We start from the raw sequence: 15,071 nt of genomic DNA, 5'->3' as shown, positions 1-15,071 counted from the left end.
CCATTTCAATAGGACTCTCATAACAATTAGCAGTCCACATTTGTAAAGCCGCATCTAATAGTTCAGGTCCATATGGAATAGTGACGTGATTCTCCAGGCACCAGATGGCTTTATTTGACTTTACTCCTCTTCTAATTGGACCAGTTTTAATTATTACTGAAATAATTACCCATCTGAATAAATCATGTCCTTACAGACTGTGCATGCATGCACCTGGAAAGACTACACCGTATTATACCTTCTATAAAATGATCAGTAGAAATAACCTCAGGTAATAGGCATCGTGCCTAACCTGACATGTTGATAAAGATTCTGTTGTATCCTGTGGGGAGAAGAGGTTCTGTGCTTTTTAATTAAGTATAAAGAAACCACAGGGATTGATGTACCAAGACAAAAAACAACAAGTATTGGCCACATTTAAAAAACAGGTGGCATTTAACAGGACTTGTCAGAGAAGTAATGCATTTTAGGTTTTTAGACAAGTTATTGAGTAATAATAAACATGTACACTACCGTTCAAAAGTTTGGGGCCACCCAGACAATTTTGTGTTTTCCATGAAAAGTCACACTTTGATTTACCACCATAAGTTGTAAAATGAATAGAAAATATAGTCAAGACATTTTTCTGGCCATTTTGAGCATTTAATCGACCCCACAAATGTGATGCTCCAGAAACTCAGGCCAAGTTTACATTAGACCGTATCTGTCTCGTTTTCTTCGCGGATGCACTGTCCGTTTACATTAAACTGCCTGGAAACGCCGGGAAACGGGAACCCGCCAGGGTCCACGTATTCAATCTAGATCGTGTCTGGTCCGGTGCTGTGTAAACATTGAGAATACACGGATACGCTGTGCTGAGCTCTAGCTGGCGTCGTCATTGGACAACGTCACTGTGACATCCACCTTCCTGATTCGCTGGCGTTGGTCATGTGACACGACTGCTGAAAAACGGCGCGGACTTCCGCCTTGTATCACCTTTCATTAAAGAGTATAAAAGTATGAAAATACTGCAAATACTGATGCAAATACTGCCCATTGTGTAGTTATGATTGTCTTTAGGCTTGCCATCCTTCCACTTGCAAGTGATATGCGCTGGGATCACACACACAGCGGCTCAGTCCCGAATCACTGCTTGTGCACTTCACTCGCGCGCTCTGTGAGCTGCGCAGGGCCGGAGTGCGCACCCTCCAGAGGGCACTCGCTGTTCAGGGCGGAGTGATTTGGAGCGCAGGATGCCTACGGAGCCGAGCGTATCCGTGTATTGGTGTTGCTGCGTGCACACTAATCGTTTTAAAAACTTTAATCTGATGATCCGCTGATACGGTCTAATGTAAACCCCACCTCAATCTGCTCAAAGGAAGGTCAGTTTTATAGCTTCTCTAAAGAGCTAAACTGTTTTCAGCTGTGCTAACATGATTGTACAAGGGTTTTCTAATCATCCATTAGCCTTCTGAGGCAATGAGCAAACACATTGTACCATTAGAACACTGGAGTGAGAGTTGCTGGAAATGGGCCTCTATACACCTATGGAGATATTGCACCAAAAACCAGACATTTAGTAGAATTTAGCTAGAATAGTCATTTACCACATTAGCAATGTATAGAGTGGATTTCTGATTAGTTTAAAGTGATCTTCATTGAAAAGAGCAGTGCTTTTCTTTCAAAAATAAGGACATTTCAAAGTGACCCCAAACTTTTGAACGGTAGTGTATGTAGCTATAAATGATCAAGTGCAACCTTCAAGGCCACACTCCACTATGACAAGTGGATTTAGTAAGGTCAATAAAAATTAAAAATAAAAAAGTCAAGTCACACCATGTGAATCGTAGGCTATATAAGCATTACAGATGTCCTTGAGCAACATTATTTGAAAGACATACAGTACCAGTCAAAAGTTTGGACACACCTAATCATTCATAGACTAAAATATTTGTATTTTGACTTTTTACTAGATAGAACAATACTGAAGACATCAAAACTATGAAATAACATACATAACACATGGAACTAGGTGGTAAACAAAACGTGTTAAAAACATAATTTTCATATTTTAGATTCTTCAGAGTAGCCAGCGTTTACCTTGATAACACTTTGCACACTATTGGCATTATCTTAACCAGCTTCATGAGGTAGTCACCTGGAATGCTTTTCAATTAACAGGTTTGTCTCATCAGAAGTTAATTAGTGCAATTTCTTGCCTTCTTAATGCGTTTGAGATCAAACAGTAAATAATAAAAATACAGTAAATAGCCCTATTCCACAACTGTAGTAATCCATATCATGTCAAGAACCGCTCAGCTAAGTAAAAAGGAACAACAGTCCATCATTACTTTAAGACATGAAGTCCATCCATCCATCCATTATCTGTAACCGCTGACCCTGTGCAGGGTCGCGGGCAAGCTGGAGCCCATTCCAGCTGACTATGGCCAAGTTTACATTAGACCGTATCTGTCTCGTTTTCTTCGCGGATGCACTGTCCGTTTACATTAAAACGCCTAGAAACGCTGGGAAACGGGAATCCGCCAGGGTCCACGTATTCAATCTAGATTATAAGAGTATAAGAGTATAAAAGTATGAAAATACTGCAAATACTGATGCAAATACTGCCCATTGTGTAGTTATGGTTGTCTTTAGGCTTGCCATCCTTCCACTTGCAAGTGGTAAGTGATATGCGCTGGGATCACACACACAGCGGCTCAGTCCCGAATCACTGCTTGTGCACTTCACTCGCGCGCTCTGTGAGCTGCGCAGGGCCGGAGTGCGCACCCTCCAGAGGGCACTCGCTGTTCAGGGCGGAGTGATTTGGAGCGCAGGATGCCTGCGGAGCCGAGCGTATCCGTGTATTGGTGTTGCTGTGTGCACACTAATCGTTTTAAAAACGTTAATCTGATGATCCGCTGATACGGTCTAATGTAAACCCCACCTATGGGTGAGAGGCGGGGTACACCCTGGACAAGTCAGCAGATCATTGCAGGGCTGACACACAGAGACACACAACCATTCACACTCCCATTCACACCTACGGTCAATTTAGAGTCACCAGTTAACCTAACCTGCATGTCTTTGGACTGTGGGGGAAACCGGAGCACCCGGAGGAAACCCACGCGGACACGGGGAGAACATGCAAACTCCGCACAGAAAGGCCCTCGCCGGCCACAGGGCTCGAACCCGGACCTTCTTGCTGTGAGGCGACAGCGCTAACCACTACACCACCGTGCCGCCCCAAGACATGAAGTGTCTTAATTAATAAAAATGTAAAACTTTGAATGAGAAGGTGTGTCCAAACTTCTGGCTGGTACTGTATGTGTAGAAATTTTATTCCCTCTGAACAATACTTTCGATTCAGGGGCAGTGATGCAATTATAAAACAATTATCTTAATACATCTTGATTACATTACTATCTTTCCTAGTCTTACCACTTGCTACTTGGAAACATTATAGAAATAGAGAAATTAATACTCAACCTAGTCACCACCAATGTGAAACCGAATCCGATATTAAGAGAGCTCAGTATTACTAATATTCTTTTCCCAGTTTATTTTAAACAGCAAGAGCAGGTTGCAGTTCCTGCCACAAGGAGGCACACCTCCATATTTTGCTCCTTAGCCTGGGTTTCGGTGGTGTCCTCATTGCCGTAGCCTCCATTCTTCTCCACCCACAGTTCCGATTTCTCCACAGTCAGCCGCAGCTGATCCAGATCAGCCTTTATCTGTTTATAGTTCTCCACATCCTGTTCAGACACCAGCAGCTGGACCTGTCAAAACACACACACACAAAATCAACAACATGCCATATGTAAAAGAACAAACACAAAGTGGTGATCAGGTACAGAAAAGTATGCTGCAGAGTCTGAGACCTGTTTGAAAGCCTGGAGGACCTCGGCTCTCTGGCTGAAGTGTTTGAATAGGAGCTGCAGTGAACCAGAGACCAGAGGAGCATAGTCCTGCATGATGAGGTGAATCAGCACTCGGAGAAACGTTGTGCCTCCTTCATCGTCAAGATCCACCGGTGTCCGCTCCTTACCGCTGGTGAGCAGGCAAACACACAAACCTTCATATCACCGATACATTTTACATTCTTCGTTCATTCTACATTCTTCTTAATACTAGAGATGGCACCTATCCAATACTCAGAATCCATTTTCAGGCTGATACTGGCAATAAATGAACTATAAATTAACTAGTAGACCCAATAAATAAATAAATAAGAGGGGGAAAAAAGAAAAAAAAAACCTCCACACTGATCTGAGCCAGTAGCAAATGGAAAACATTCAAATTGGATTTAGAAAAACACATTTTTGGAACCGGAGATGTTTACATACAACCCCGATTCCAAAAAACACTGGGAAGCTGTGGAAAATGTAAAATAACAATACAATGATTTGCCAACCCCTTATGACCTATATCCAATCATGTACAATACAAAAGGCAAGCTATATAATATTCAAACTACGAGCTTTGGGTTTTTTTGTTTTGTTAAATATACACTTATTCTGAATTTGATGCCTGCAACATATTCCATCAAGTTGGGACGGGGCAACAAAAGACTGTGAAAGTTGTGTAATGCTTAACACACCCATTTGCAATGTTCTACAGGTTAAAAAAAAAAAAAAAAAAAAAAAAAAACTCTTAACTGGAAAGACTCAGACATTCACAAGCAAGGATGGGGCAAGATTCACTACTTTGTGAAAAACTGTGGCAAATAGTCCAACAGGTTAAGAACAAATGTTTCTCAAAATGTACAATTGCAAGGAATTTAGGGATTTCACCATCAACAATCCATAATATAATCAAAAGCTTTAAAGAATCCAGAGAAATCTCTACGTGTAAGAGGCAAGGACGAAAACCAACACTGAACACCCATGCCTTTGGATTCCTCAGGCAGCATTGCATTAAAAACCAACAGGATTGTATAAAAGGACATTACTACACGGGCCCGGAAACACTTTGAAAAATCACTGTCGGGAAATATAGTTTGTCACTGCATTTACCTTGCAAAGTGAAAACCATATAAAAACCAACATCCAGAAAAGCTGCCAACTTCTCTGAGGCCGAGCTCATCTAAGATGGACTGATGCAAAGTGGAAAAGTGTCCTATGGTCTGATGAGTCCACATTTCATACTGTTTCTGGAAATCATGGATGTTGTATCCTCCAGGCTAAAGAGTAAAAGGACCATCCAGATTGTTACCAGCACAAAAGTTCAAAAGCCAGCATCTGTGATGGCATGGGGTGTGTTAGTGCCTATGGCATGGGTAACATCTATGAAGGCACCATTAATGCCAAAAGGTACATACAGGTTTTGGAGCAACATATGCTGCTATCCAGATTACCCCTTTTTCAGGGATGTCCCTGCTTATTCCAGCAAGACAAAGACAAACCACATTCTACATGTTACTATGAAGCCATGCTGTTGTAAAAAAAGAGTGTGGGTGCTAAACTGGCCTGCCTGCAGTCCAGACCTGACTTCCACTGAAAATGTGCGGTGAATTATGAAGCGCAAAATGGGACACTGAAGTCATACATCATGGAAAAAGTTCAATATTTTCCATCAGTTATTATTTAAGAAAGTGAAAGTTTAATATATTCTTGACAAATTACACAAACTAAAATGTTTCAAGCATTTTCCTATTTTAATTTTGATATTTATGACCTACAGTGCAATATATAAGTATTTCATTTCAAGTTTGAGTAAAACAGTATAAACACAGAGTCTCTCTCAGTCTACTTCAGTACACGCAACCGCAATCATGGGGAAGACTGCGGACTTGACAGTTGTCCAGAAGACAATCAATCATCAACACCTTCCACAAGGTTTACTGTTTTTGTTTTTACTTCTGTAAAGCACATTGAACTGCCATTGTGTATGAAATGTACTATATAAATAAACTTGCCTTGCCTTGCCAAGGAGGGTCAGCCATAGAAGGGCACTGCTGAAAAGGGTGGCTGGAACAGGTGCACAAGCAACAGGGATGACCACAGCCTTGAGAGGATTGTCAAGAAAAGTCAATTCAAGAACTTGGGAGAGCTTCCCAAGGAGTGGACTGAGGCTAGAGTCAGTGCATCAAGAGCCACCACGCACAGACGTCTTCAGGAAAGGGGATACAACTGTCACATTCCTAATATCAAGCCACTCCTGAACCAGAGACAACATCGGAAGTGTCTTATCTGGACTAAGGAAAGAAAGAACTGGACTGTTGCTCAGTGGTCCAAAGTCCTCTTTTCAGATGAAAGTAAATTTTGCAAATCAAGGTCCTACAGTCTGGAGGAAGAGTGGAGAGGCACAGAATCCAAAGTGTTTGAAATCCAGTGTGAAGTTTCTGCAGTCTGTGATGATTTGGGGTGCCATGTCATCTGCTGGTGTTGGTCCACTGTGTTTTATCAAGTCCAAAGTAAATCCAGCAGTCTACCAGGAGATTTTAGAGCACTTCATGCTTCCATCTGCTGACAAGCTTTATGGAGATGCTGATTTCCTTTTCCAGCAGGACTTAGCACCTGCCCACAGTGCCAAAACTACTACCAAATGGTTTGCTGACCATGATATTACTGTGCTTGATTGGCCAGCCAACTCGCCTGACCTGAACCCCATGGAGAATCTATGGAGCATGGTCAAGAGGAAGATGAGAAACGCCTGACCCAAAAATACAGACGAGCTGAAGGCCGCTATTAAAGCAACCTGGGCTTGAATAACACCTCAGCAGTGCCATAGGAGGATCGCCTCCAGGCCACGCCACACTGATGCAGTAATTCGTGGTAAAGGAGCCCCAGCCAAGTACTGAGTGTATAAATGAATATGCTTTTCAAAAGTTGGACATTTCTGTATTGGAAATCCTTTTTTGATCGATCTTACAAAATGTTCTAATAATTTGAGATACTGGATTTCTGATTTTCATGAGCTATAAGTCATAATCATCAAAACTAAAAACAGAAAAGGCTTGAAACATTTCACTTTATGTGTAATAAATATAGAATTGATGAAAGTTTACTTTTTTAAATTACAAAAAAAATGAACTTTTTCATACCATTCTAATTGTTTGAGATGCATTAGTACATACATTACATACACTTGGTAGTTTTTAAAGGGGGAAAAAAAATTTGGATGGGTTCCAGCTTGCCTGCGACCCTGTAGAACAGGATAAGCGGCTACAGATAATGGATGGATGCATGAATGATATTGACCAATGCTCAAGATTTCAGTATTTAAAAAAATAAAATAATAATAATAATAATTGCATCAAGCCATCTTGACTAAAAAACATCCATTAAACCCATTTTTAAAAATAATTGATGGTAAAAGCTACAACAATAAGGAAAAGAAATAAGAATTCACCAGTTAAGCTGACTCACCTTCCAGCAAACATATTCTCTGCTTTTTCAGCAATCTCCTCCAAATTCGGCTCTACAAAGGCACATTAAACAAGATGGGTAAACTCATTAAAATCACACACAGAATATGTATAACTATAATCTATAGTGAACCAGAGAACAGAGGAGTCAAGTTCTACATCATAGCACACGCTCACCTGAGGGCGTAGGGGGGAAATCACTAACTGAGAGACTGCTGTCCGAGATGCTGTGCTCTCCAAACTCTTTCTTGTAGATGGACAGAAGGTAGGTGATGCGGTAGTCCAGCCGCACACTCAGAATGAACTAGTATGGAACACCACAAGCGTAACACTGTATATGCAAATGTACTAATGTATATTTTTTACCTTCAAGTCTTCTATAATCCCCCCCATTAATAGAAAGTGATGCAATGAGCAATCAAGCGTCTAATTGGCTACTCTACTACTAGGATATCAGCTCATACACTGTGTGTAGAGAAAAACAAAATGGCAGCGCGTGTTGCTAAACCAACCGAGGATGAAATAAAAACTACTCGAAAACACAATTCCAAAAATTATCAAGTATTTAAAAGAAACAGAAATAGCTAAAAGAATATATAGTTTGCCCCCCCCCCAAAAAAATATCTCCGTTCTACACTCCAGCCCAGTTGGTGGCGGTAATGCACTTTTAAGTTGGTTTGCCAACTGCCAAAAACCTTAAAGAAGAAGAGAGACACCCCCCCCCCCAAAAAAAAGCAACAAAATATGGAATAAAAGAATTTGATGGTAAGAACATATCTTTTTTTATTTTTCAAGAATTATTATAGCATTTTTCACAAATTTCTACTGTCATTTCTCTGGTTCGTTTATGTTCTAAGCAGAACTGATTTTGTCGGACATTTTGTATAAAGTTTTTATTTATCGAATTTGCAAAAAATAAAAACGCTCCTTTCCTCAAAAACCAGTGAATGTGGATAGAATAAAACAGCTATTCCACTCAATCTCATCATACATGGCTTATAGTCAACTTGGTGCTATGTGCCTCATCGGTTATCAGCTCATGTACGACTCAATTTCATGGAATAACTTAAATATATATAAATAATTTTTTTGGGGGGGGCACATTTACATCCATTTTACAAGTACTATGTCATCTTTGTACGGGTCAGTTAAATTACAGAAACAGCCCAGGTTTATGCTTTTTTTCCATCCCTTCAAGCAGTCCAATATTACATGAGTAAAACAGCAAAAACAGCATACCTGCAAAATCTCAATAATCCTGAGCTTAGTGTCCATCACCACTACATCCTCGTGGTCAGTCAGGCTGTGTAGTTTCTTCCCATGGCCGGATATCGGTTGGGAGGAATGGGTTAGCATGGCACCTCTGCTCAAAACCATCTGAGTCATCATCTCACCCACACCATGGATGGTGCGCAGGACATTATTACCTACATGTGCACGCACAAGAAGATTCAGGTCAACAGCTGCACACTTGCCAATTAGAAAAACTGACTTCAGGTCAGTCTAATATACAAATGACGTAAGTTTTATGAAGACTGGTGAAAAACTACCATGAGGTTGTGGTGTCAAGTCCCCCCCCAAGCATGAGTTTTATCATAAACCATAAGATTCATTCATCCTTGCTGTCATAGAGGACCATAGAGCCGGGAGGTTGCAAGACACCCTGCCCTAAGGTAAGATACTTTACATAATAATCTTACCTTTGTAAATCGCAACTCTATTCACACTCATTAATACGGTTTTAAATTATTAACAAAGTTTATCACAGATGAAAAATATACATTGTTAAATTAAAAAAAAATCTATTTGGCATTTTATTGACTGGGAAACGTTAAAAGCTGCTCACACTGCTGCTGTGTGCGACGGCCATTTTTTTAATTATCCAAATTTTTTTTCTGTTTAAGTGAGATTTCTATCAATATTGATGTTCATGCAATAATAGTGACAGACTGAATCATTTCACGACTACCACGTCGTTTCTAAAGAAATCGCAGCACTTCGACTCAGAATCTGTTTTCTTTTCCTGTTAACATTTCTTTTCCCCCTCAATTTTCTCTCTAATTTTGATATGGCCAATTCCCACCCATCAGACAGGTCTCCCCTAATCACATGACAGCTACCGACCAGGGAGTGCAAAGGTCATCACATGCTTTTTCGCTCTCTTGAGCTCCTGGCTACAGATGGACATGTCTTTTTCTGCATCCTTGTACACACACTGTTGACTCTGGAGTGCAGACCCATCTCAGGTCAGGTCAGGATTTGGAGTTCACAGATTAGATGTCTGTAATACTGCTTTAATGCAAAATTGCTGGATAGTAGTCTAATGCATGCGTTTTAATAGGTGTTGCATGTTTATGCCATTTGTCTGACCTCCTTCAGGGGTTTTGCTGAGGTTGGACATGAAAGTGAGTGGGTGCTGCACAATGTCCAAAATGGCCAGCAGGGTGCGCGTGAGACCCAGCAGCTCACTGAAGCTGTAGAAACCAAAGTAGACCAGATTCCTTGCCAGGTTCACCACCTTAGAGAAAGAAACATTACAGAACTTGGCATAAGCTTACTACAGATTAAAGAAGAAGAAAAAAATGCTTAGAGAGAGAGAGAGAAAAAGTTGTGTGAAAGTGAGAGAGAGAGTCTGAGTGAGGACACATATTCTTCGTTTGCACAAGAAGTCATGGCCAATTATGCATGAGGCTTTGAACCGGAAGGTCAGCCCTGTTGGAGGATATACACAAACTCACACGGCGCACATTTACTATCGAAGATGTGCTCGAGAACTTGTTACACTCAAGAATTCCTTATGTTTCTTCGCTACGCCGACTCTGTGCTGTAACTGGATGTGGGCATAACTCTATTCGAGACAAGGGGACTTATAAGTTCTTTAGAATTCCAGCAATTATAAATAATCAAGGAGAACAAAAACAAGAGAGTTGTCCACGGAGTGCAGTCAGTGACTTGTCCAACATAAACCGGGCTGATCTAAGCGATGAGAAAGCAAAAACCACACGAGTCTGTAGTGAACATTTTATCAATGCTAAGTGCTACAAACTGGTCGTGCAGAAACTCGCCACTGTCAAACGTGACAAAGCCGTGATCATCAAGCACGTGATCCGACAATCAAAGGCTTCTATGATTATTTCATTTTAAAAAGAGCTGTATATAATTTTTGATGCTGCTGGTTTTATTTTGCTTTTCCTTTCCATTCAGGAAACCAGCTGATCTCTACAATTTTACAGATCCAGACTGGGCTCCAACGGAAAATATGGGCCACAGCAAAATCAAAGATGGTACTAAAGTGGTAGCTCGAAATGCCAGGCTTACAGAGTGCAGAAAGAAACGCAAAGTTATTGAAGAATCTTCCCAAATGATCACACAGTCAATCGAACAAGATTCATGTCAATCCGCTACCTCAAATACTACAGCCTCCTCGCCTGATGAGTGCTCGTTTATAACTAAATATATATGTTATATAGTGTGTGAGATACCCATCTTTTGAAGCAGTCAAAATAATTGTTTTTTAAATAGATTTGAGAAATGACTGTAAGCTTCTAGACCAATCAACCGGGAATGGAATACTGATTTGTCTGATTACTGATTACAATACACATTTCCACTGTGTGATGGTCCATCCCCAATGCCTCCGAGCCCAGAGAAGTCAACAGCGCTTCTGGAAACAGTTAACATCAGGCTTCCTTTTGCACAGTAAAGTTTTAACTGGCATTTGTGGATGTAATTCTGTATTGTAGTGCTTGACAAAGGTTTGCCAAAGTAATCCCAAGCCCATGGTGCCATCTGAGGGATCGGAGATCACAGGTGTTCAACTTAGGCTTGTGCCCTTGCCCTTTACACACCAAAATTCCTCCAGATTCCTGAATCACTTAAAGACATTATGCACCGTAGAAGGTGAAATATCCAAATCCCTCCATATCTTTCTTTAAGGGACATTGTTTTTAAACATGTCAATAATTTTCTCACACATTTGTTGACAAACTGGAGATCCTCAGCCCATCTTTGCTCTTCAAAGACGATGCCTTTGATGGATACTGATTTTGTACCAAATCATGATTACAAATCACCTGTTGTGATTTGAAACAGGTGATGATATTTAACTGTTTTACCTCATTATTAGCCCCAAATTCCCCCATCCCAACTTTATTTGGAGTGTGTTGCAGGCCTGAGACACAGAAATGGCTGTGTATTTAAAAAATAATAATAATAAAAGAAAAGAAAAAGAGTTGACCAGATAAAACATGAAAGATCTTGGGTTCATACCGTCTGCAACGAAATGCAAATCAGAGTACAGTCAAGCCAGAAAGCCTGCACACCCCTTCCACCTTCTCCACATTTTATTACGTTACAGACTTGTTCTACAATAGATTGAGCTCATTTTTTGTCATAAAAATTCTACACAAAATAGCCCATAATGACAAAGTGAAAGCGGGTTTTTAGACACTTTGTACTAATTTATTAAAAGTCAGAATGTAAAATATATGTACACAAGTGTGCACACCCTTTGATATGACACCCAAAAGTGAGCTGAGGTGCATTTTGTTTCCACTCGTACTGCTTGAGATGTTTCTACAACTTAATTGGAGTCCACTTGTGGTAAATTCAATTGATTGGACATGATTGGGGATTGCCAACACCTGCCTATATAAGGTCCTACAGTTGACAGTGCATGTCAGAGCAAACTCCAAGCCATGGGGTCAAAGGAATTATCTGCAGACCTCAGAAACAGGATTGTGTCAAGGCATAGATCGGGAGAAGGGCACAGAAAAATTACTGCAGCTTTACAGGTCCCAAAGAGCACAGTGGCCACCATCATTCGTAAACGGAAGAAGTTTGGAACCACCAAGAATCTTCCTAGACCTGGCTGCCCGGCCAAACTGAGCGATCGGGAAAGACGGGCCTTAGCCAGGGAGGTGAGCAGGAACCTGAGGGTCAGTCTGACAGAGCTCCAGTGTATCCTTGTGAAGATGGGAGAACCTTTCAGAAGATCAACCATCCAGGCAGCACTCCACAAATCAGGCCTTTATGGTAGAGTGGCCAGATGGAAGCCACTCCTTAGTAAAAGGCGCATGACAGCCCGCTTGGAGTTTGCCAAAAGGCACCTAGAGGACTCTCAAACCATGAGAAACAAGATTCTCTGGTCTGATGAAACCAAAATTGAACTTTCTGGCCTGAATACCAAACGTCACGTCTGGAGGAAACCAGGCACCGCTCATCACCTGGCTAATGCCATCCCTACAGTGAAGCATGGCGATGGCAGCATCATGATGTGGGGATGTTTTTCAGCAGCAGGAACGGGGCGACTAGTCCTGATTGAGGGAAAGAGGAATGCAGCTAAGTACACCAAGATCCTTGAAGAAAACCTGTTTCAGAGCACTCTGGACCTCAGACTGGGGCGAAGGTTTACCTTCCAACATGACAACGACCCGAAGCACACCGCCAAGAGAACAAAGGAGTGGCTTCGGAGAAAGTCTGTGAATGTCCTTGAGTGGCCCAGCCAGAGCCCAGACCTGAATCCAATTGAACATCTGTAGAAGGAGCTGAAAATGGCTGTATACCGATGCCCTCCATCCAACCTGACAGAGCTTGCAAGGATATGCCAAGAGGAATGGGCAAAAATGTCCAGAAGCAAGTGTGCCAAGCTCGTAGCTTCTTTCCCAACATGCCTTGAAGCTGTAATTGCTGCCAAAGGTGCATCAAACAAGTATTAGGCTAAGGGTGTGTACAAATGTGTAACCCCTAAATAACCTATTTTGTCAGTAAAATAAAATTGCATATTTTCTAAAAACCTGCTTTCACTTCGTCATGATGGGCTATTTTGTGACAAACTGAACTCAATCTATTGTAGAATAAGTCTGTAACGTAATAAAATGTGGAGAAGGTGAAAGGGGTGTGCAGACTTTCCGGCTTGACTGTAAATTTAGAAAATCACTGCATTTTTTAAAAAAATGTGCATTTTCCATTCCGTCCCAACTTTTTCTGATTTGGGGTTGCATTTGTAAAACAAGACTTAACAGAAAAGCAGTTCTAACTGTCTTGCCTCTAGAGTGAGCTCGTTCTTCTCCTCATCTCCAAAGGGTAAAGGATGGTTCACTACATCGTTCAGGTACTGATCTACAAAAGTCTTGGTGGGAGAAAAGTTCCTCTTCATCTCCACTCTGCCTGCATCTCTGAACTCATAATCATACCTGCAAAAGGAATAACATGCTCAAGAACCGCTAGATGCAGACAAAAAGTACTGATGAATGCAGATTGATAAACATTAACACAAGAAGGCCATCATTTCTGCGTCTTGCTACATGGAGCTTTTCTGCAAGGTCTCATTCAAAGCACTTACTCCTTGACCGTGATTTTATTGGGGATCTCAGTCCAAAGGCGTGCATAGCGCACGGGTACCACGGCCTCCTGGGGGTCACGGTCTACGTGCATGTGCAGCATGAGGCGGCAAAAAGAAGCACGAAGGTTATATGGCAATGAATCGTCACACATGCAGCGCAAGATCAGATCCACTGGTAGTTGGCTAGAGATCTGATTAATGGCCAAGTACTGCCGGTCCAGACACATCTTAGCAAAAAGGTTCAGCTGGCACCTGGGATGTGCAGAGAAAGTCAGAAAGAAGAAAAAATAAAACGAGTGCATGAATACACCTAGTTTAAACAATCTATTTGTAACACTCCACGAGCAACAAGGTGAATCGCAACTGCAATTAAAACCAGTGACAAACCCCCTCCTGTCTCCCAAACATTACCCTACACCAGGGCTTTTCAAAGTGTGGGGCGTGCCTCCCCTGGGGGGTGCCAGAGTTCTTCAGGGGGGGCGCAACGTGAGGAAACATAAACCAGAATAAGTTACTATTGCGGACATTTAGCAAACTTCAGCTAGCCTTTGCCAGAGACAAAATGGATCGATTTTTAGTACCTAAAGCTACAGTGAGTGAGGAGACAGAGTCTGGGCCAAGCAAAAAACCAGACCCTCCAGGATTTCGCAATGTTGCGATTTGCAAATTCAACCAATCCCCGCGAATTCAGGGCGGTGTTGCAATTATGTCCAATCACCGTAACCTTCCCGCAAATTTGACCAATCGTTGGCGTCGTCTTGAGGTGACGTCGACAAACTACCTTCCGCCTTACTTCCGTGTATACGTTCAAGAGAAGCAGCATGCGCGCAGTGTTGCCAGATTGGGTGGTTTTAAGTGCATTTTGGCGGGTTTTGAACATATTTTGGACTGGAAACGTTAGCAGTATCTGGCAACACTGCATGATGTGCAAGTCAGTGTTTATATAGGCTTAAATTCTTTTACTGAAAGTGTGTTATGTTTACAGTGAAGGACTGTGTGCACTTTACATTATTTTTTTTACTTAATACAAGAAATTAATGGATGCCAACATTTTTGCCAAAATGGTATTTTATTTTCCATTGTTTAGGCAGCTTCAGCATCATACTGTGAGATTCTGTTCGAATTGTTTTTTTTCTTCGATGAAGCCTGAGCCATTTATTTTATTAGTTTATAATTATTGTTTAATTTAGTCTTCAGGAGAGACTGCCTGCACACAGTACTAATATTAAAAGGTTTTTTTTTTCTTACATGAAAGCTGAGGCATTTATATTGTATTTTAAGGTAACTTCATGTTGTGCTGTGAGGTTCTCTGCACTTTAACTTTTGAACCAACAGGTGCATTTGGATAAGTAAAGCCTATTTTTCTGCATTTTTGTAGTCCTG

At 41.3% G+C, this 15,071-nt stretch overlaps 1 protein-coding gene across 1 annotated transcript in view; it reads right to left on the bottom strand.

The window, feature by feature from the left end:
* The window catches only part of itpr2 (inositol 1,4,5-trisphosphate receptor, type 2), a 245,517-nt gene that overhangs the window by 137,707 nt on the left and 92,739 nt on the right, over positions 1–15,071 (bottom strand). The window contains exons 19-26 of the mRNA XM_060923767.1: positions 13,689–13,940; positions 13,392–13,539; positions 9,716–9,863; positions 8,585–8,772; positions 7,523–7,649; positions 7,347–7,398; positions 3,858–4,026; positions 3,588–3,755 (exon numbers count right to left, since the gene is read on the bottom strand). Of these exons, the coding sequence (XP_060779750.1) occupies positions 3,588–3,755; positions 3,858–4,026; positions 7,347–7,398; positions 7,523–7,649; positions 8,585–8,772; positions 9,716–9,863; positions 13,392–13,539; positions 13,689–13,940 (1,252 nt within the window). The remainder of the gene's footprint in view (positions 1–3,587; positions 3,756–3,857; positions 4,027–7,346; positions 7,399–7,522; positions 7,650–8,584; positions 8,773–9,715; positions 9,864–13,391; positions 13,540–13,688; positions 13,941–15,071) is intronic.

The sequence above is a fragment of the Neoarius graeffei genome, chromosome 6, assembly GCF_027579695.1.
Source record: "Neoarius graeffei isolate fNeoGra1 chromosome 6, fNeoGra1.pri, whole genome shotgun sequence".
NCBI lineage: Eukaryota > Metazoa > Chordata > Actinopteri > Siluriformes > Ariidae > Neoarius > Neoarius graeffei.
This window is presented reverse-complemented; position numbering and strand designations above follow the sequence as displayed.